Source organism: Mytilinidion resinicola, assembly GCF_010093595.1.
Source record: "Mytilinidion resinicola strain CBS 304.34 unplaced genomic scaffold BDZ99scaffold_13, whole genome shotgun sequence".
Classification (NCBI taxonomy): Eukaryota; Fungi; Ascomycota; class Dothideomycetes; order Mytilinidiales; family Mytilinidiaceae; genus Mytilinidion; species Mytilinidion resinicola.
Genome location: NW_022985449.1, coordinates 634,716 through 658,421, shown reverse-complemented (window position 1 = coordinate 658,421; position 23,706 = coordinate 634,716). Strand labels below are relative to the sequence as shown.

The window sequence follows — 23,706 nt, the reverse complement described above, 5'->3', positions numbered from 1 at the left end:
CATTATCGTCGTCGACTTCTATGTCGTTTTCTAGCTTGGCGTTCGGTGGTGCGGGTTCCAGTAGCAATACGTGGAAGACCGGGTGTATTTTTATCCTGTTGGGTAGCCTAAGCTTATAGTTTACTGGGCTGATAACGTCCTGTATTTCGAATAGTCCAATCTTAATATAGTCTAACTTCGTGCTTAGTCGTTTTATTTTAATATTTTTGCGGAGTAGGTAGACTTTATCTCCCCTCTTAAAGGTTAGTGCAACACTCCGGTGTTGGTTATAATATCTTGCTAACCTTAGCGTTAGGAATTAGATATCTATTAAGAGCTGCCTTTATAGCTCTTTAATATTTTCAACTAATAGCAGTGCCCTCTAGGCCCTTATACTGTCGAGTTAGGGTTTTTAATACACCTCTAGATTAAAACTATAGTTTATAAAAAAGGGTAATACCTTTATTAATTCTATAGATACACTATTATAGGCGAACTAGGCTATTAGTAGTAGCAATACCTAATTATCCTGCCTATAATTAATATAGTATTATAGGTACTATTCTAAAGTCTAATTAAGCCTTTCCGTTTATCCGTCCGTTTAAGGGTAAAATGCTGTGGAAAGCTTATGCTTTGTTCCTAGTTATATAGTAAGGGTCTGCCAGAATTTTAATATAAAAAGCTTATTTTAGTCTGAAATTATCTTCTAGAGTAGCCTGTAATTGCTAATAATATACTTTAAGAAAGCGTAGGCTAGATTTTCTGCTATTAATACTTTTTAGTAAGGGATAAAGTATGCATATTTAGTTAGTTTATTTATAACTACTAATATTACGTTATACTTTATACCTGTTATAGGTTTAATAGACTGTAGTAGCTTAACTATAAAGTCCTATATAATAGATTTCTATACCTTTTCCGGTATAAAGGGACTTTTTATTAGTTTATATAGTATATATTATACCGACTTATTTTTTACGTATTCGCATCTGTATATAATTTTCTCTATTAGTTTCCGAAGTCTAGGGAAATAGAATATCCTTACAATTTTTTCCCGTGTTTTTTCCACTTCCTAGTGCCTATATACTGGTATACTATAGAATTCCTTAATAAGCTTTTCTTATAAGGTCCTAGGTATAAATATTTTATTCTATAAAGTAATAATACTATCCTAGATTTCTCTATATTCTTAGTTTATAGGTTCTAGGCGCAAACTTTGCCAGTTATAACCTGCTAAATCCTAGCTTTTTTAGTCTACCTTTTATACTGCCTTAATTTATTTATACTATTTATTATCCTTGGACCTATAAGTAGCTACTGCTTGTATATAGTTAAATTTAAGGGTTCCTAGGCTTTTTTCCCTAAGTATAGATTACCTGGTCTTTCCGGCTCCTTCTATATAGTCTAGCCTTCTGCTAAGTGCGTTTATATAAGCGTTTTTAGATCCCTTTCGGTATATAATCCTAAAATCGAAGGTTTCTAGTTTTTCTAACTATTTTACTTATCTTCTGTTTAACTCCTTAGTTATAGTAAAGTATATTAGATTTTTATAGTCTATATACACCTATATTATATATACTGCTTTTTTAAGGTAAACTTTTTACTAACTAAATACTTCTACTATAGCTAGCAGTTCCTTATTATAAATATTATAGTTTAGCTTAGCTAGGCTTAGCTTCTATAAGTAGAACACTATAGGATATAACTTCCCTTATTTATTTAGTTAGTTAAGTATTGCTCCTAATACTTTATCTAATATATTACTTTTAATAGTAACTAGTTTCTGTGGATTAAAGATTGCTAACACTGGTTTTAAAGCAAACCGTGCTTTTAGTTTATTAAATACACTCTGCACGTTTAGGGTCTATCTATATTTAATATCCTTTCTAGTAAGTCCTATTAGTAGCTCTATAATTTTCGAGTAACCCTTAATAAACTGCCTATAGTAATTAGCTAACCCTAGGAATAACTATAGTTCCTTTAAATTCGCGGGTTTTAGCTATTCTTAGATAGAGGATACTTTGCCTTTTTCTATTTTAATCTGTCCTAGACTAATAATATATTCTAGGAATCCGACTTTTTATTTATAGAACTCGTATTTATCCGGGTTTACTATAAGGTTATATTTTCTAAGTTTTTTAAGTACCTTCTATACGTGTATTTTATATTTACTTAGCGTTTCTAAGTATATAAGGATATTATTAAGGTATACTACTATAAACCAATTTAGGTAGCCTTTTAACGCTAAGTTAACTACTACCTAGAATATTACTAGCGTATTAGTAAGCCCGAATAGTATTACTATATACTTAAAGTGTCCGTATTAAGTTCTAAAAGCTATTTTCCACTCTTCTCCTTCTCTTATCCTAATTAAATAGTACCCTTTACGTAGGTCTATTTTTATAAAGTACTTAGCTTTATATAGTTAGTTTTTAAGTTTAGAAATTAAAGGTAATAGATAGCAGTTTTTAATTATAATTTTATTTAGTTATCTATAGTCTATATAAAGGCGTAGCTTACTATTTAGTTTCGGGATAAATATTATAGGGTAACCTGCGGGCAATTCTAATAGTCTAATAAATCCTTACTTTAGGTTCTTTTTTAGGTATTCTTCTAGCACTTCTAGCTCGCTCTAGGCTAGTAAGTAAATTAGTCTAAACTGCGGTTATTCGCCTAGTACTAGGGGAATATAGTAATCCTAAGGTTAGTGCTTTAGTAATATATTCTAAACCTTTTCTATAAAGATTTCTTTAAATTTATTATATTCTTCTAGTATAACTAGTGCTTTTACTGCCTTGGCTAGCTGCCGGCTGCTTAGGGGTTTAGGCTACTATTAGCTCGCTGCCCTGTTTTCTTTTTAGGCTTTTTTACTTTTTAAGGTATCTATATTAACATCTTATTTTTACTTAGGCTTATCCTAGCACAGGGTGCCTTTTAGTTCGCTTTCCGATTAAATCCTTACTTTACTAGACTTCTAGTTAACTTAGGGGTTATACTGCTTTAGCTATAGTATACCTAAGATTATATTATATCTTGCTGTATCGGTTATATCTATACTAATAGTTTCTCTGTATTTTTTAATCTATATAACGCCTAGTCGAGTTTCTATAGTTACCTGTCCGTTGCCGTATTATATAGGTGTGCTATCTACTATATATAGTCTATAGGGTCTGTTTTTCTATTACTAAAAGATCCGGTTTCTTCTAATAAAGTTATAGAATATAAAATTTCCTTGCGCGCCACTATCTAGTAGTGCTCTCGCCGGGTTCCTACTAATTTTAACCGATAGGATTACATGTCTATAGTTCTAAATAGGAATAGAGTTAGGCTGCGTTGCCGGGTTCCTTTTTTTTTCTGCAATATAGGCTTTTCCCACTAGAGTGGCGATAGTCGCGGTTTGCGTTCCTTTGCCTTTAGCTGCTCCGTAGGACCTTGTTCTTAGCTGCTCTGGCCGTCCTATTACTTAAGCGCCTGCTTGTTTTTTAGCTATTTTTATAGCTAATAGTTTATATATTTTGTTTTATAATATACCAGATATAAGTCCTAGTAGTATATCCGCTAGTTTTTACCTTTCCTATATTCTATTAGGTACTAAGGGTCCGCAACTATAGTAGCTACTTCTATAAGTTCGTCTTTCTTACCTATAATATAGTGCTCTGTTTCCTTAAACAGTACTAGTTATATAATAATATAATATTTTATCCGATATAGGTACTATCCTTAATATTTCTTATATATTATATGCTCGTCGCATTTATCCTTAATATATAATACCTAAGATATCTATCTATAAAGTAGGTGGTTTCTATCCAACTATTTATCTTCCTTATTATAGACGCCTATTTCCCTAATAGGGTGTAAAGCTCTATAGATCTTAATCTTAGTTTATCTTCTATATAGCTTTAGCAGTTCTTGCTCTAGCCCGATGCTAATTTCTTTATTACTAGACTAGTCTTCTAGTTTTTAGTCTTTGTTACTATTATAGTATTCCTTACTATCCTTAACAGGTGATTTGTTGTTTAGTTTATTCCAGATATTTATGCTCTTGCCTTCCAGTATGTCCAACCTTGCGCGTGTTTCTGCGTTAATAGCGGTTGTCGTTGGACGGGTGGCGGCTATTTTCGCACTTTCTTCCTTAACAAGTTGTCCGGTAACTCTTCCTATAGCTCTTAGGAATTGGTAACTAGCTGGTGCTCTGGGTTCTGCGCCCGCTGTGGCGTTTTCAGCTTCTTGCGCTTCTCGTCCTCCGTTAAGGCGTGCAAGAATTTCTCTTGCGCTTTATTTGTACGTGGCTACAACTCTATTAACCTATATTTCCGTGTCCAGTAACTTAGCCTCGCTGTTGTTTAGTAGCTCGGGTACGTTGGTTTAGGGTTCTAATCGCGGTTTAATTATCTAGAACGCCTTATCCGTCTCTAACAGGTAGTTAATCTCTATACTCTTAACTTCTACGTCGGCGTAGTAGTCGTCTATAGGGTCGCTGTCGTACTCTTTGTTTCTTATTATAGCAATGGTATATCCCTTTGCCTTCTGTATTAAATAGTACCCTGTTGCCTATTTATCTAACTAATAGGTAAAGCAGTTATTATTATAGCACGCGGTCTATAACATGGAATTGTGGCGGTCTATATTCGGCTTTATTATAACTGCTGCTGTTTAGGTGTTCCTGGAGCACTTATTCGCAAAGTGTCCCTGTTCTCCGCATAATAGGCACACGCTGTTGCATTTTCTTTCTTGCCTCTCTTTATTAGTAATTGGTTTACCCTTCTAGTTGTTATATTGTTTTGCAATATCAATCTCTATACAATCTCCGTAGTCGCGATTAGTTACTCTTGGCTTTGGTCTAGCTAGTTGGGCGTAAGAACGAAGTCCTCTTTTGTCTGCCCGTTCTAGTCGTCGCTTATGCTGTCGACTGTCGATTTATATTGCCATTTCCTTAAGTTTATAGAGTGTTAGAGGCCTCTCGCCTTATGCAATTTTATTCTTAATATCTTCTTTAAAACCTCTGTAGTACTGTGCTTGCAGAGCCTTATCTTCCTATAATAGCTTGGACGCGATTTGCATAAATTCTGAAGTATAGCGGTTGGTCGAGCCTTTCTGCTTCAGAACTGCTATTTTCTGTTCCGCTGTCCGTTCCTTGTCGGTGTCTCCGAAGGTCATCTGAAGTGCTGACTCGAAGTATCCGTAGTCGCTAAACATAACGTTGGTTTCTGGTTTCCGATCGTCTGCGTCGGCGTTGCCGAGCCAGTCTGTAAGCATCGGGTTAAACCAGTTAAACACTTCTTTTTTTAAGAAGGTGGCTGCTATACAGACCTTGTCCAATTCAAATTCAAGGTTGCTTTAGTTCGTGCGCAGGTATAGCCGCATCTGCGTTATGAACGCTCGCAAAGCTCCTCTCTCCCCAGTAAACTCTTCGGGCTTGTTCATCTTGTAGCCTCTGTGGCTAACTATCTTAGTAGTGGTAAGCTCCCCTTGGACGGTCTGGAGATTTCCCTGTAGGGCCGTAATCTCTTTATCCTTAGTGTTGCTAGCTTCTTCTAGTGTTTGTATTCTTGTAAGCAACGCCTGCATGCGTGTTGCTACCTCGGTTATAGTCAGGGTTGGTCCAGCAGTCGTGCTACCCGAAGGGGTTAGTGGGGCCATCTTAATTAATCGTTCGTATGCGACTCCTTTAATATGGCGGTGTTTAAAGTGTAACGGGTTGTCTCTTCTATACCTTCTAAGTGTCTCACACTAAGGCAGGGTATAGGCAAGTTGTCGTCGGGGTGCAATAGTCTTTAAAAGGTGAGGCAATAATCAATCAAGGTTCAAGACGGGGTTGTTACTTCCAATAGGTAATATTAAAGTCTTGAGTTGAACACGAGGTTCCTATCTATGCAAAGGAGCGTCCCTTTATATGAAAGCTCCGTCCTAAGAAACCTCTTGCTCGTATGGCTCGTGGCCTCGAGCCCCTCGAGCTGCTCTCCTAGCTCGCAGCCTCGAGCCCCTCGAGCTGCTCTCCTAGCTCGCAGCCTCGAGCCTCTCGAGCCATCACGTGACCCTGTCCTCGTGATGTCCTATTCTTAGATCGTTCCCATCCACCAGCAGTCCGTGGGGGAATCCAGGATCCCTATGCGTCCTACACGTGACCCTCTTGGTCCCGTGACTTGGTTCTGCGAAATCAGCCTTATCTGCTTGCTTGTCTCCTCGAGTGCGGCTGCGCTCGGGTTGTTCGTATTACGGGTTGTAACAATACTTCTCGCTTTATATTACTATTCTTATAGCCTTTAACCTAGTTAACTTAATTAATAATATACGGAGATATAGATAAACTTTTATAACTTAAAACTATTACCTAAGTGCTGTCCTTATAGGAAAATAATATAAGCTAGTAACTACGCGCCGAAATAGGTATAGTAAATACCGCAGATACTATAGATATAGTTTAATATTAGAATAACCTAGTATACTTACTATTATATAGTATAATATTAATAAAAGCCGTAAAACCTAGAGAAAGTTCCTAGAAAAAGCGGAGAAAGCCTAGCCTTAACTGCTAGTGCTAGTAATATAAAAGCTATAGAAAAATATATAGTAATAAAAGTATATAATACTCTATATAAAGTTCTATTACCTTTTATATAAAGGAAGCCTATATATAAAAATATATATATATATTAATAAGAACCTTAATATTAACTAGTAGTTAGTAGAGCACTATTTACCGGACCTTATTACCCTTTTTCTCTATACTAGTAGAAAGGATATCTAAATTTATAATATTTATAACCCGAAACTAAACGGAATTATAGCCGCACTACCTTTACTACTAAATAATAACAACGCGGAGTATATTTTTATAGGTAATATAAACCTATATTACCTATTATAAAAAGGAATATAAGTAATAAATATAGAGAAGTAAGCGGAGGAGCTTATCTATATTATAATAGAAGTAGGAATAGACCTAGCTATAGAGAAAAGTATAGAAATATAGGTAAGAAAAATATTATAGTCTATAATTAACCTTATATTTATAATAGAATAGCTAATAAAATAAACTACTTTCTATATAATATAAAAGGAATAGAACTGTAATTTAGATTACCGCCCTATATATATAGAGTTTAATATTACCCTACTAAGCGTAGTAGAATAGCTATAATATTAGCTATAGAAAAATACTAACTAAAAAAAGGCGCAGGAGCACCTCTAAACCTAGCTAAATAAGCTAGATAACTAGAATAACTTTTAAAACACGGAGGAGGACCTTAATAAATTTGCACGCCTTTTCTATAAATATATACAGGCTATAATTACTGCTATAGTGCCTATTATAAGGCTATTAAAATAGGTATCGCCGGTATAGTTAGAAAAATACTTAGAGGAAATATATAAAACTAGGAAAGCGTATAGAATATAGTGCTTATCGCGATTTATAAAGGACTAGATATTATACTATATCTAGTATAACTATAAAAAGAAAACTATATAAAAGGAGAGCACTAAAGCGTAGCACTATATAGTAGAGAAAGTAATAAAAAACTTAAAAAGTATATAAAAGCTAGCTAATTAGGGCTATATAGCTAGTAAGGAATTAAAACTTCTGCCTTAATTTCCCTTTTTTTTAAAACCTAAAAACCCTACTTTATATATAGATAATAAAATAAAAGTATATATACTAGCGGAGTAGTTCTTTCCGCCTCTAGCTAATATAGACTTATTTAACCTAAAAGGGTTCTAATACCCGGAACTATATAACACTACGCTAGATATTATAATTAAGGATATCCTTTTAGCGCTAATAGGAACTACCCTAAATAAAGCCCTAGGTATTATAGGAATTACTAACAGGTTTTTTAAAAAGTGCGAAATATAGCTAGCGCCTATACTAGCTTAGTTTTTTATAAAATACCTATATAAAGAATACTATTCTTAGCCGTTTAAAGATTCTATTATAGTAGTACTATATAAGCCCTAGAAAGCGTTCTATATAACGGCAAAAGCCTATAGGCTAATCGCCCTGCTAGAAATAATAGGTAAGCTATTTAAATAAATTATAGCTATGCAGCTATCGAAAATTGCGGAAGAAAAAAATATACTTCCACTTAGTTAAATAGGGGTATAACTAGAATATTTAATATAGACAGTACTTAAGCTTTTTACTAAATAAATCTATACTATATAGAAAGGAAACCTATAGCTTATAGTATTACTTTTTAGCCTAGATATATTAGGGGCGCTTAACTGTATATTATATAAATATATAATATATAACCTATAGATTTAATAAGTGCCGGAGTAAATAGTTAGGTTTATAAGGTTCTTTCTATAGAACTGCACTATAAGACTTACTATTAAAAACTTTATAGCGGAACCTATTATAGTTACTATAGGAATACTACAGGGCTTCTTCCTATTACTAATACTCTTCTTTTTCTTTGCTAGCACGCTTCTACTAATACTATAGCGCAGTAATATAATAGCCTATAGGTTTATTAATAATATAAATATTTTTATATATAGCAAAAGTATAGAAGAAAACTATAGGGCTATTAAACAGGCGCATAACCGGTATATAGAGTAGGTAAGAAAGTATAGAGCAGTTTTTACGCTAAATAAATACTACCTAATATACTTTATAAAAGCCTATAAGTCTATTAATATAAAAGCTATAGTTAATATATAGAGCTTTACTAAAGGCCCTATAATAGACCTAAAAATACTAGGGGTTTAGGTAGATTCTAAACTTAAATAGGGCCCGTATATTAACACTATAAAGAATAAAGCTATAGCCTAGATAAGGGCCCTTATAAGGCTTATAGCGTTAACCTAGGGTATAAGCTTCCGGAAAGCACGCATAATATACTCGGCGGTTATTAGGCCTGCTATTATATATAGATGCACTTCCTAGTATACTATACCGGGTATAAAAGAGCAGATTAGTAAAACAAAAATTAAGCAGCTTAAAATAGCATAGAACTAGTGCCTTTATACTATCTTAGGGGCATATAAGACAATAAATATTAGGGTAATAGAGCACGAGATATTATGCCCTCCACTCCGGCTAAAGCTGGAGGAACTTACGGTAGCCTACGCGGACCGCACACGCGAGGGGCCAGCCCGCAAGCACATTAAAACCTAATGCAGCCGTATAAGAGAAACGGTCCGTGCTAAATACAGGCCGAAAGGAACACCACGGTACGGGCTAAGCAGGCGCGACGAACTCCGCAAGCTCGCGGCGAAGGCATCACGGCTAGCCGCACGATACGAAGGCGAATTGGAAGAATCCTATAGGCGCACGAGGCGTGGCATAATCCAGGATGAATACGAAGAGAAGTGGAAGAAGGAATGGGAAGCCTACCGTAAAGAACTACGCCAAGGACCCCCAACACCAGCACTCGACACTAAATAGAGCAAACGACAAGAGGCACTATACAAAGGACTCACGAAGGTAGAGAGCACAATTATCACGAACCTACGGACGGAGCATATAGGGCTCAACGGTTACCTCCACCGTATAAGAGTGCCCGGCCACCCGACGCCGGCATGCCCTTGCGGGCATAGCCTCCAATCCCCAAGACACGTTGTGATGAGTTGCGGAAGACACGTTGAGGGCAGGGGCAAGCTGTTCCAGAAGGCCAAGACGAGGACGTATGAACAGCTCTACAGAAGCCAGAAAGGAAGAAAGGCCGTGGCCCAATGGCTCCTCCAAAGGACGGACCTCCTGCCATACCTCTCGGTGGCCAGAGAGATGGCAGAGGCGGAGACGTAGGCACTCCACCTCCTACAACTTTACATAACTATGCATACTACGCATACTACGCATACCACGCATACCACGCATACTGCGCATACTACACACACTACGCATACTACGCATACTACGCATACTGCGCATACTATGCATACTGTGCATACTACGCACACTACGCATACTACGCACACTACGCATACTACGCACACTACGCACGCACAGCGCCACCGCCGCCTATATCACGCACCCACCCAACAGCTGTATCCACCCGTATACCGCAGCCCCCACATATATCGCAGCCTATACAGCACCACCCCCTCATACATCATTCAATTCAAGGACCAACGCCTTGACGAAGGGCACGCGTGCGAAACAACAGCACGCGTGCCCTCACGCTAATCCTAAACCAGCTCACTACCCCGGAATCAACTCGACCCGCGCCTAGGAGGACGACTGTAAAACCCGGACAGATTTAGGAAGACGCATCACGATGGCTTATTCCGTGGTGGACTTGATAGATCTACCACGTGTCCTTAATAGCTATACAACAACGAGAAAAGCGCTCAGCGCTATACACCGCAGAGGACGGGGTTTTCATCCGAACGCTGCATGGCAGCAAACGGTTTCTCCTTGTAAACTAGCCTAGATAGAACAGCTGCATGGACCCTAACGGGAGCTACACCAGCGTAATAGAATTTAATAATAATATATAAAAGATAGCTAATAAGCTACTCGCCGAGCGCGGTGCTAGCTAAGTAGGTATTAACTGGCTAAACAACTTTATTAAGCGAATAAATAAGCTTAAAACAAAGTTTAATCGAAAGTATAACTATTAAAAAGCTCTATATAAAGATCTAGAGGTTATTAGCAATTAGTTTAAGCTTATATATAATATAAAAGCAAAGTACAGCATTATTAATAATAATATATATAACTTTAATAAAGCTGGCTTCTAAATAGGCGTTATTTTATTAAGTATAGTTATAACAGGCTCTAAGCAGCGCAATTAACTAAAAGCTATACAGCTAGGCAATTGCGAATAGATAATAATAATCTAAGGAATTAATACCTATAGATAGGCTATCCCGCTATTTATTATTTTTACAGGTAAGTACTATTTTTTTATATAGTATAAGGGCGATAATATACCACCGGACTAGGTTATAGCAGTAAGTAATAATAGCTGGATAATAAATAAGCTTAGTATTACCTGGCTGCAGCATTTTAATATATATATAAAAGATCGCACTATAGGTATATATCGGCTGCTAATTATTAATAGCTATAAAAGCTATATTTCGCTTAAATTCTAATAAATTTATAAGAAGAACAATATTATTGCTTTCTATATACTACCGTATTTATTGCACCTGCTATAGCTGCTTAATATTAGCTGCTTTTCGCTATTAAAAAAGGTATACAGGCGCTAAATTAAGGACCTAGTACGCTACTATATTAATTATATTATAAAGCTAGAGTTCCTGCCGGTATTTAAAGTAGTATTCTATAACTTAATTATAAAGAGTAATATTTACGCAAGCTTTTAAGGCGCAGGCCTTATACCGCTTAATCTAGAGGCAGTACTTTTAAAGCTTAATATTATACTTTATACGCTATCGCCTCCTGCTATAAAGGCTTAATAGGAATTAAAAATACTAAGTAATACTCTTAAGCTAAACTTTTAATTAGCCTTAATTTATAATCGCATTTAAATACATTAAAATAGCTTACCTATAGCTATTTTTAACTCGCTTAATAGCCTTTTTAAAGGTGCTGTAATTATAATATATAAAGCTACGCTACTGCGCGATATAGTTGCTAGCCTTTAAAAGGTAAATAAAGCTGCTATAAAGCGCAAGGCGCGCAAAAAAAAGCGGATTTAAAGGGAAGGAACTCTAATAAAGAAAGCAGGCTTTTAAATAGCTGCTTAAAAAATTAAGAAGGCAGCTTAAAGTAAAAGGCAGTAAGCCGGAGCGCGCTCCGGCAAACTAGGGTATAACGCTTATATATGCAAAAAAGATGCAGAGGTTGCTATAAATTAGGCTATAACTTATATCTAGTTAATATCTATTAGCGTTATAAAGCAATTAACGTTTAAGGCAGCTAAATATAATAAGGTGGCTAACTCGCTTATATAGCCGACTCGCTTATAAAGTATATTAGTAGTTATTTAGGTATAAAATCTATTTATTAGCAATTTAAGAGCTTAAACTATAACTGCTTCTATTTTAACTACTTAGTTTTAAAAATACTAATATATATACTATAAAAGGAATATTTAAACCGTAATTTAACCCGTGTTATTATACAGGGGTTTCTTTCTATCCTATTTAAACCGTAAGGTCTATATAAAAGTAAAAATTACGTTTATTACTAGTGCAGCGGCGTTGCGTTATAGCTAAAGGTCGTCTTTAAAAATATTATACTTAACACCGCTAGAATAGCAAAGTTTTTATAAAAGCCTTATTAGAGCTTTTATATAACTATAATAAAACAGAGAACTAGATTAAAAACCACCTAATATTCTATTATCCGGGCAGGCTATTCTAACTTAGGGCTATACTAGTGCCTATATTTACTAGTAGAAGTAATAGAACTAATCTATTAAAATAATAGAATACCTCTATACTAATATAGTTATACTTACGCCTCTACCTAAATAGATAGATAGACGGACGCTATCGCGAATAAATAAGTAAATAACTAGAACCCAGGAGCTAATAGCTATAAAAGTAAGGATAGTAATAGTTTAGTTAGTAGGCAGAAGGGATAATAGCTGCGCGGCGTTAAGTTATTAGAGGTAATAACCTCTATCTATAAAATATAGTTAGCCTGTTATTATAAAAGTATTATAGATAATATAAAGGGGCTTCTGCCTTTTAGTAGAGGTAGAAGTTATAGAGTATAGTATATAATAGCAGTAATAGTTAGCTCTAGGCCTCTACGGACGCTTAGTAGACTTATAGTAGATAGTAGTAGTAAAATAGGAAATATATAGAGTGTGTATACAGCCTTCCTATTTTATTTTTTATATATAGCTATAGAGCTTTAGCTTATAGTGCTTTTATATACTAGGAGAAAATAGAGAGTATATATATAGACTTCCTATTTTATATAGCTATATAAGCTTTAGCCTATATAGCGCCTCTATAGAATAGAAAGTATACAGCGTATTCCTTATAGCCTTTTTATTTAGTATAGCTAGCGGCTATTATAAAGGGAGAAGGATTAACACTTTACTAGTAATACTATTTATATAGCCTAAATAAATAGATACGCGTATTAGTCTACTATTATATATAAGTAATAATATATAGGCTTAAGAAGTAAATTAGCAGTATATAGGTTATTATAGAAAGAGCAGCCTAGAATAGGGCCCGGGCAGGCGGGCACTATAGCTAGTTTACTTATCTTATATATAGAGTAGATATAAATACACGCTGGCTAAACTAGCTTAATACTTCGGAATTAAGTCGACCTGCGCCTAGGAGGACGACTATAAACCCGGATAAATTTAGGACAACGTATTATAATAGCTTATTCTGTAGTAGACTTAATAGATCTACTACGTGTTCCTAATAGCTATATAATAATAAGAAGAGCGCTTAGCGCTATATACTGCAGAGGACGGGGTTTTTATCTAAACGCTGTATAGCAGCAAACGGTTTCTCCCTATAAACTAGCCTAGATAGAACAGCTATATAGACCCTAATAGGAGCTATACTAGCGTAATAGAATTTAATAATAATATATATACCTATTATATATAGGGGACTACTAATCGTACACCCCCTAATTCCTAGACGTATACCCCCTTTTCACTACACGTACACTCCCTCCCCCCCCTATCGCTTCACCACCTTCTAATTGGCTCGGAGGGCTGCTCCGTAGCCTCCGATTTGCTCGCTTAACTTGCTTATTAATTCCGAATGCTCTCTCTAAATGCGGCCATGTACAACACAAGCAATTATATTATGCCGATTTGTATAGCCTTATATATAGCCTTATATACAAGCTTACGTACAAGCTTACGTACAGCTGTATATACGACTGCATGAATTGGAAAGAATGCGCCGTAGAACAGAGAGGCTGTATAGCCATGCTGATTTATATAGTCTTATGTACGAGCTCACATACAAGCTCACGTATAAGTTCACGTACAAACTCACGTACAAGCTCACGTACGAGCTTACGTATAGCCTCACGTATGAGCTCACATACGGCCTCGCGTATAGCATCACGTACGGCCTCGTGTATAGCATCACGTACAGCCTCGCGTATAGCATCACGTGTAGAGAGACGTAAGGGTGAATGCCCGGAGGAAGCTCCGGGCTCTCCGAGCCAATCAGAAGGTGGTGAAGCGCCAAGAGGGGGGGTGTACATGGAGTGAAAAGGGGGTGTACGTCTAGGAATTAGGGGGTGTACGATTAGTAGTCCCTAGCATAAATAGCAGTACAATAATATGAGTAGCACTTAGCAATACTATTGATAGCTGATGAGTGATTTCTGTCGTTCCGGCCATTTTAGACAGGGAAACATACTCGGGCGAATGATCAAGTGAGATGTCAGGCTCCGCTGAACATAAAGTGGCAGTTGAACACCGTCTGAGGTGGCCCGGAGAGCTATCAGCCTTGCCAGAGCTGGTATCATGCGAATTTGAGTATCATACCAGAGGACCTCAGCGGCGCCAAACCAGCCTACAGAAGCACAGTAAAAGTGTGGACCTTAGGGATAAGAAGTCTGAAATCAGAACCACGGATTCGTGGACTGCTATTTTTGTTCAAGGAAGCCTGGACACCGCCTCAAGAGTGAATCAATGAGGTCGAGAACATTTTCTTGGCAACGGGGTCCGTGCGTGTATCCGTGCACCTCCACGACAACAAAACCACGACTGTTAGACTCTTATCTTCAGCTTGCGACATTCCCCACCATGAACTCTATCAATCTACCATACTTCGCTGATAGTGCAAGCTTTCCTGCACCTTTACCAACAGTGCAAGAAATTGAGTCCGCAACCGAAACTATTCAACACACCACGGGGCGCAAAATCGCTGTAGTTGGCGATCACTTCGTTGTCAAATATGGAGTCCATGTTGACCTACTGGAGGGAGAAACAACGCTCTTCCTAGGAAAATCAACAAATGTTCCAGTGCCACGCATTTATGCATTGTTCCAGAGCCCCGACAAACGCTGCAGCTACATCATCATGGAGCGTATTTCAGGGTGGACACTAGATTTGGAATGGCCAAACATGGATGAAGCGAGAAAAGATGCCGTCTGCTCAATACTACGAGCCATTCTTGAGGAAATGCGGAAGCTAGAATCTCCTGGAGGATACTGCAGCATTGGGCGTCGCGGGTTGCCCGACGGTCCGTTTTGGACAATGGACCCGTTAGATCCATTCAGGGGGCCATTCGATACGGAATCAGATTTGAACGAGGCCATGATCGCAAAGTACGTCGCAGACGGCCTCTCTCAACACAAGGCAAACTTCTACTCGCGTACCTTTAAAGAAGTGTTTCGAAATCACGTCCCCGTGTTCGCACACGCAGACCTCCAGCGGAAGAATATCATGGTTCGCTTCTCTTCAAAAGCGACAGGGTTGAAGCAGCAAGGGAACGTTGAGCGCCTGGAGCTTGTGATCATCGATTGGGAGTATGCTGGCTGGTATCCAAGCTACTGGGAATATGCAAGAGCCGTGTGGGCTTGTGGACGATGGCAAGACGACTGGAATTATTGGATTGATCAAATACTGGATCCATTTCGAAACGAATTTGCTTGGGTGGAGATGCTCCTTAAAGAAATGTGGGGCTGAGATTATGCTCGATTTGTGGTCAAGAATCACGTCCGTTTTCTCTTGGCGTAGGTCGAGGAGAAGAGGGTAGTCCGGTCATGCAAAGAAGAGTAGAACCTCCTTCATACTGAAGAACAGCATCAACTAGTTTCCTTGAAACCTATGGCTGGGCTCAGAATGTCGAGTTGAGCGGCGGCCCATGTCAGACCGTGGATGGTAATTGGAAAGCGGAAGCAGACATGATGGACTGGAGTATGCGGAGCATAGACACAAAAGTTTAGATTAGCATGAGCCGATCTTTACAGACGACGGAACCCTTGATATACTCTTGATATCGCACAAGATCGAACCTCCCCTCCTTAAGATCGTGGCTTCCAGGAGTCCCAGCCCAGCAGAAAGTGCGGCAATCACGAATCGTCTCTCCGTTGTCTAACTCGATATCACAAGTGCACTAAGTAAAGGCTGAAGTTTCATACTCCTAAAGCCGTAAGAAATGTGATACCTCATCGATATTTCACGTAGTCCCTGGAATATTCCCGCGTGAACGGGGTATCAGTGTCGGATACATACCCCACGTCTTCGTCGAGAAGCCCTCAACCCAGCAATCGCAGACGACGGGAGCTTGGGGAAATCCTAGAGCTGTCTGGAGTACATCGGGGTCCATCAAACAGCCATAGAAGAAGAAGAAGCATGTACTGAACGCCGACTCTGATGTTTCAGTCCTACCGTTCGATTTTTTTGCGGCTGTTACGAGAAATTTCTTCTCTAAACGAGACGCGTTGGTCGTAGAAGCATTCGGCGGCAATAGAGGCGACGGAGCTATGATTCTAGCGTTTGGAAGAGAAGGTGGAGGCGGAGGCGGTATCGTTATGGAGAGTATTTTGTACATGCTGTGGAGGCTGAAGTCAAAGGGGAGAAATGCAACGCTATACTTAGCCGGGATCTCGCAACGCTCCGTGGCCTCTCATCATCCACCACTTTGTGACTTCATCTCATCATTTCGACTCTGGAACGTGACAGCGCGTACTGGCGCGGCTTGATGACATCATGAGTCTACCGCTGCGGTTAGAGCAGGAATGCGGTCGAGAAGACATTGGCACGCCTTTGTCCCTTCGGTGACTGCCCTCCAGTGACTGCCCTCCAGTTTCATCCTCACGTTTCTGCAAGCATCAAAAAGTTGAATTGCAAAGCCTTGCCCTTCACAATAGTGTGGGAATTTTCTTGATGCGCCTACGTCGCCTCCAATGGCCCTCAACCCTCGAGTAATTTACTGGTTCCGAACAGATCTCAGGCTTCACGACTCTCCCGCGCTTGCTGCAGCTCTGGACCTGAAGCCAGAATGCTTCTGGCCGATATGGTGCTGGGATCCACACTACGTGTACAGAGCGCGAGTTGGATCAAACCGATGGCAATATCTTCTCGACTGCCAGCAGGATCTTTCTGATGGCATTGCAAAATTGAACCCCAAGTCTAAGCTTTATGTTCTACGGGAAGCGCCCCAGACGCTGCTGCCGAAACTATTCAAGGCGTGGAAGGTGACGCACTTAGTTTTCGAGAAAGACACCGATGCATATGCGCGGTCCCGTGATGAGGAGGTCATGTGCAGGGCAAAAGAGGCCGGGGTGCAAGTGATTGTAAAATATGGAAAGACGCTATGGGATCCTGACGCTGTGGTGAAAGCGAATGGTAACAAGCCAACCATGACCGTTTCTCAATTGCAGCATTCAGGCGAGAAAGTAGGCAACATTCCAAGACCCATACCAGCGCCGAAGTGTATACCAGATCCTGGTGACATGCCACTCAATTTCGAGCAAGCACAACCTACCCCTGAGCCTGACTTCAACTCTATCCATCGCACTGGAAAGGAGGATTCATATGCGAAGCTTTCAGGGCCCAACAACGACCTTGCGGTGCCCACGATCGAAGAGCTCGGTATCAAACAAGCAACTACTCCACACCGCGGCGGAGAAACGAGGGCTTTGGCCGCGCTCGACAAAATCATCAAGAACGAACAATATACTGCAACTTTTGAAAAACCCAACAGTGCACCTACCGCATTTGAACCTCAATCTACGACGCTACTAAGTCCTCACTTGCATTTTGGATCTCTGAGTTGCCGCGAATTCTATTGGCGAGTTCAAGATGTTGTGGACAACTACAAGGGTAAAGCATCTCAACCGCCTGCTAGTCTCACCGGACAGCTTCTATTTCGAGACATGTACTTTGCCGCTCAAGCCAAGATGGGATGGAGTTTCTCTCAAACCGTAGGAAACGGTCACTGCCGTTTCATTCCCTGGCACCTTCGCAGTCAAGTTGATGAGAAGGACGGCCTTATCAATGGCGAATATAACATTGATAGCCTCGAGGCAGAGGAATGGTTCCAGCGCTGGAAGACTGGTCGGACGGGCTTCCCGTGGATCGATGCCGTTATGCGCCAGCTCAAGCAGGAAGGTTGGATACACCATCTAGCTCGGCATTCCGTGGCCTGCTTCCTTACTAGAGGAGGCTGCTACATCGACTGGGAAAGAGGAGCTGAGGTGTTTGAAGAATTGCTCATCGACCATGAAACAGCTTGCAATACTGGAAACTGGCAATGGCTATCTTGCACGGCTTTCTTCTCCCAGTTCTACCGCTGTTATTCTCCAATTGCCTTTCCCCGGAAGACTGACAAGACTGGCGACTTTGTCCGTCAATTTGTTCCAGAACTGAAAGACTTCCCTGCCAAGTACATTTATGAGCCGTGGAAAGCCCCGGTTCAAGACCAAAGGAAGGCTAAATGTATTATCAAAGGCGACGGGACTGTTGAGACGATCGACGGATTGACTGCTTATCCAAAGCCAATGTTCGACTTCTCCACGCGACGCGACATCTGCATTGGAGGCATGAAGAACGCTTATCGAGCTGGTCTTTATGGCAATAGTCCGCAGGTCATGAACAGATCTTGGCCCTCTGCTTTTGATGACGACGCTGAGGGCACGACAGAGGGACAAAATACGGCCGACCAGGAGAAATTTGAAGAGGCGGCCCACCATGAAAATGATCTTGAGATCAACAGTGAGCCAAGCGGCAAGAGCAAGAATAAGAGGAAGAGGACAGGGCATTTGGATGGCTTCTTGAGAACACAAAAGGCGATGAGGTAAAGCAGCAGATGGCATGTCCGCCAATACCGTACAAAATGGCTTTGCATAGCTGCGGAATAAATAAAAGCTACAAATTAGTTAACTTCTTCGTACCTTTAAAGCCCCGTGCAATCTTTCATACTTATACACAGAATTCGAAGAACCCATTGGGGCCCGAGTATCATAAAAATCATTACTACTTAGCGGGATTGGAAACGCTCGAGTATATCTGTTCCTTGACCGTAATCTTGCCTCACACAAGGTAAATAAAGGCCCAAATCCCATGATAGCGCTTTCTCGTTTGTGCAGAAATGCAATGGCCTCTTCAACTACCGGACCACATTGTCATGAAGCTGCAACGGCATATTCATGCTCGCTTGCATTTCTGTCTAGTCAAGAGAGGAGACAAGCAGGCAACACCCTTACTGTTATAAAGGTCTACAGACATATGCAGTAACACGATGCTATTAATGTGTTAACAGGGTCAAGCGAAATATTACCCTCTTCTAATTGGGGGGTAGGTCTGGCATGTGAAAACCATATTACTAAGCAGACAGTTGTATTATTGTAGAGATGGATAAGACAGAAATATTAGCGCTCTTTAATTTATCTACTAGCAAAATTAGCCCCTATATGTCTAACAACTGGTAACTAGAATTAAACACATCTAAATAGATACTAGATACTTCTTAATTAATAACTAAAAGAAGTTATATATAATAGATCTTTAATACAAAATAGTTCTTTCTAGGTGGGTATAATAGTAAGGTTAGTAAATTATACACTAAACAATATGTTGTTTTACATAGATTTAGCATTAGATTTAGGAAATTCAGACTCTACTTAATAAGAGAAGTCTATTATAGCCTAGGTCTAAGCTTAATATAATAGACATAATATAGTAAAAGTAGAGTAGTAATAAGTAAGTTTCTTAATAAAGATAAATAGGCTAATAGCTAGGTGTAATAATAGTGCTATACTAAGAATAATTTAATAAACTGTATATAATCTTTATATTAATATATATAAATTATTACAAAGTACTATAATAATTATATAAGGCCTAAATATATACTAAATTTTTTTTTAGTAATATAGAATATATAGACCCTAACAGCTGCTATAATAGCATAGCAGGATATAATAATACAGGACTATATTAGAACAAGAATAAGCGATATATTTCTTTGTTCTATTATCTATATATAGATCCTTTGTTCCTTTGTTCTAACAAAGAACTCTTTGTCCTAATAAAGGACTCTTTGTCCTAATAAAGGACTTGTTGTATATAAAGAGGCTTTGTCTTAATAAAGAGACGTGAACTCTTTATTACAACAAAGACTACGTTCTAATAAAGAACGACTGAGGTATATTAAGACCGCTGCCTCGCTCCTTAAACTCAATCAACTTAACCAGTTTACATACTAATTAGTAATACAACACTTATTTAAACCTTCACCATTTCACCACGTGCCTTATATACCTTTACAGACTATTAAATATTAATAAAACAGAATTATATATAATGTGTTAAAGGTATAAGGCTAAGATAGATAGATAGATAGATAGATAGATAGATAGATAGATAGATAGATAGATAGATAGATAGAAAGGAATTGTATTGCTTAAGTTCTATTCTATATTAACAGCAGCGGACTTGTATATAGATAGTATTATAAAGTGCTTATAAAACATTCTCTAACGCTTCTGTAATTTTATCCTAATATTTCTTATATTACGCTTAAACGCGTATAATTTAGTGGCGTTAAGAGTATTATATATAAGGATATAATGCAGATGCTATTATAAACCTAATAGATAGATAGAGAGATAAATAGATAAATAAATAGCCCTATAGAAGGAAGCATTGCTTAATAATAAAGAATATTATCGGAACGCAACGGCTATATACCTAGGAGAAAGAAAGTTCGCTTCTATAAACTGGCACGATGCAATCGAGCTCGCAGCCGCTTGGAATCACGGCCCAAGGCAAGCCCCTAGGGGCTACTCAAGGCCCTACAAGCTATGCAACGAACTCTCAGAGCTCCGCAAGCAGCGGTGGCGGCGTCGCGGTCGATTTACGCGTCGCGACCCCTAATCCGCAGCACCTGCAGCAACAACAGCATCACCTACATCAACAACAACAACCTTAACCCCAAAACCAAACCAAACACAACAACCCAAAGCCCACCGGAAACGCCTACCAAAGCGTCTAAAGCACCCTTCATAAAGCGCGACAACTACAGGCCAGCCTATAGAATAAGCCACCTTAACCCGCAGACATGGACAGACTATACCACGCATTCCAGGAATTTATCGGACGCGTAATAATCAACCTTACAGGCGCATCGGCTAAATTCTAACAAACGCCATAGGTACAATTGATAAAGAAGATGGAGAAGATGGAGAAGGAAGTACGCGCGCTGTTAACACAGGGCAAGACGTACACCGCAGCGGCGGCAGGAACAACACCAGCCACCATACTAAATAGATGGATGGGGCAGCAAAATAGAGGAATTGGGCAGCGAAATGGAAAGGCTGCAGGAAACAGGACGCCGATAGCACAGCCTATAGAGGTCTATAAGATTACTATCCATATTAAAGGTAACAATAAACAAGCCGCCACTAAAGATAACATAAACGCAACTATTGCCAGCAAGCTTCAGGCAGGCGGCCCCCTAGATATAACCTGGGTATATAGCGTAAAGAAGCTCTAGAGTAGGGATGTAACAGCGTATATAGCTGATAAAGCTATAAAGGAACGCCTATTAAAGAAGAGGGAGTAGGTACAGGTGCTGGCTAAGTCGGCGCGCGTATAACTCCCTGCTGTGCTAATAGAGGTGTATAGAGCGCCTAAAAATACAGCCCTAGACAGCCTAGGGCTAAAAAAGGCTAATATTACAGCTAATATATCTATTAACCTGGGCCTTATTATAGAAAGGATTATATAGAAGAATAAAAAGGGCATCTAAGCAGTATAGGATAACCCTAACCGCCGCACTAGCTTAGCTATTATTAGCGTGCATATAAAAGAAATGGCAGATACTATAATAGTAAGAGGGCTTATTATAGACAGCCGGCTGCTAATAGTATTAAGGTATAAGGCGAGCTTTATTACTACGCAGTGCCTAAGGTGCCAGGGCTACAGCTACGTAGCTAGGCACTGCAAGAAAAATATCTAATACGCGAACTGCGCAGGAGAATATAATACTAGAGAATGCAATAATCCGGGCATTAAAAAGTGCGCTAACTGTAAAAAAAACCACCCGGTGTATAGTATAGAATATAATATCTAGAAAAGGGCCGAACTATAGGCCTTAGTAAAGCAATAGGCTATACCGGCTTAATACAACACTAATAGAAATATAAGCCCGCATAAATACTAAGCGCTGCTAGGAGCATACGCGACCTAAATAATACCTTAGTCCTAATCTAAAAAAAGGAAGGTAGAGGGCCCTATACCGCGCAGTAGTACTAGACTAAAGCTAACCCTAGAGGTGGCTAGAAGGGGCCCTAGCAGGCTGCTAAAGAATATCGGCTAAACTAATAATAACCTAAAATAGTAGAAGCTACTTAATATAATATAGCAGACCCCCTATTTAGCGCAATCTATCTATTTTATAGAATAACCTACTTATTTCACCTTAGGTTATTTAACCTATTTAAGCGGTTAATCTATCTATTTTGCGGAGCAGCCTATATAGTAATTATAGCCTACTACCTAGGCTACCTAGTTAATAGTATATAAAGGGGCTAAGGGGCTCTTATAGCTTATATAGCCTAATATTATACAGGTTCTATTTTCCTAGAAGAAGGATGCAGACTGCCAGCTATATAAGGAAACTAGTAAGGCTGGCCCTATTAAAGACACTGCTATAAACCTTAACTAATAATAACGTACTTTACAAGCGAGTCGGCCACCTCATCATATTTAGCTGCCTTAAACGTTGATTGCTCCACAACGCCAATAGATATCAACTAGATACAAGTTGTAGCCTAATCTGCAGCAACCTCTGCATCTTTTTTGCACGTACGAGCGTTGTGCCCTAGTTCGCCGGAGCGCGCTCCAGCTTGCTGCCTTTTGCTTTGAGCTGCCTCCTCGATTCTTTGAGCAGCTATTTAAGAGCCTGCTTCCTTTGTTAGAGTTCCTTCCCTCTAAATCCGCTTTTTTTGCGCGCCTTGCGCTTTATGGCAGCTTTATTTGCCTTTTAAAGGCTGGCAACTGTATCGCGCAACAGCGTGGCTTTATATATTATAATTGCAGCACCTTTAGAGAGGCTATTAAGCGAGTTAAGAATAGCTGTAGGCGAGCTATTTTAATGCATTTGAATGCGATTACAAATTAAGGCTGATTGAGAGTCTAGCTCGAGAGCGTTGCTTAGTGTTTTTGATTCCCATTGAGCCTCCACGGCGGGAGGCGACGGCGTACGAAGCACAACATTAAGCTTTAAGAGCACTGCCTCTGGATTAAGCGGCACAAGGCCTGCGCCTCAAAAGCTTGCGCAAATATTGCTCTTTGTAATTGAGTTGTAGAATACTGCTTTAAATGCCGGCAGGAACTCTAGCTTTATAATGTGATTGATGTAGTGGCGTACTAGGTCCTCAATTTGGCGCCCGTATGCCTTTTTTAATGGCGAAAAGCAGCCAACATTAAGCAGCTGCAGCAGGTGCAACGAATGCGGCGGCATACAGAGAGCGATGATGTTGTTCTCCTTGCAAATTTGTTGGAATTCGAGCGAGATATGGCTCTCATGGCTATCAATAATCAGCAGCCGATGCGTGCCTACGGTGCGATCTTTTGTATGCATATTAAAATGCTGCAGCCAGGCAACACCAAGCTTATTCGTTGTCCAGCCATTGTCGCTTACTGCCATAACCCAGTCCGGTGGTATGTCGTCGCCCTCGTACCATGCAGAGAGATGGTACTTGCCTGCAAAGATGATGAATGGCGGGATGGCCCATCCACAGGCATTGATTCCTTGGATTATTGTTGTCCATTCGCGATTGCCTGGCTGTACAGCTTTTGGTCGATTGCGCCGCTCGGAGCCTGTTACAACCATGCTTGATGAGATAACGCC

The 23,706-nt window shown here is 39.4% G+C and overlaps 4 protein-coding genes across 4 annotated transcripts; 3 read left to right on the top strand and 1 right to left on the bottom strand.

Annotated features, from left to right (window-relative positions):
* Positions 1 to 9,660: 9,660 nt before the first annotated feature.
* Positions 9,661 to 10,068, top strand: BDZ99DRAFT_478321 (uncharacterized protein; the record flags this gene model as incomplete). The annotated part of the gene is made up of 1 exon (XM_033722167.1): positions 9,661 to 10,068. The coding sequence occupies one exon, from the start codon at positions 9,661 to 9,663 to the stop codon at positions 10,066 to 10,068; it is 408 nt and encodes a 135-aa protein (XP_033574748.1).
* A 4,577-nt stretch (positions 10,069 to 14,645) lies between these two features.
* On the top strand, positions 14,646 to 15,530 carry BDZ99DRAFT_392062 (uncharacterized protein; the record flags this gene model as incomplete). The annotated part of the gene is made up of 1 exon (XM_033715764.1): positions 14,646 to 15,530. One exon carries the CDS (start codon positions 14,646 to 14,648, stop codon positions 15,528 to 15,530), a length of 885 nt encoding a protein of 294 aa, XP_033574747.1.
* Positions 15,531 to 15,776: 246 nt separating this feature from the next.
* BDZ99DRAFT_65874 (uncharacterized protein) lies at positions 15,777 to 16,479 on the bottom strand. The gene has a single exon (XM_033728803.1). The coding sequence runs from the start codon at positions 16,396 to 16,398 to the stop codon at positions 16,024 to 16,026; it is 375 nt and encodes a 124-aa protein (XP_033574746.1). The 5' UTR covers positions 16,399 to 16,479; the 3' UTR covers positions 15,777 to 16,023.
* Positions 16,480 to 16,543: 64 nt separating this feature from the next.
* Positions 16,544 to 18,781, top strand: BDZ99DRAFT_65872 (cryptochrome-2). Its single transcript, XM_033728802.1, has one exon. It carries the CDS (start codon positions 16,754 to 16,756, stop codon positions 18,647 to 18,649), a length of 1,896 nt encoding a protein of 631 aa, XP_033574745.1. The 5' UTR covers positions 16,544 to 16,753; the 3' UTR covers positions 18,650 to 18,781.
* Positions 18,782 to 23,706: the final 4,925 nt, after the last annotated feature.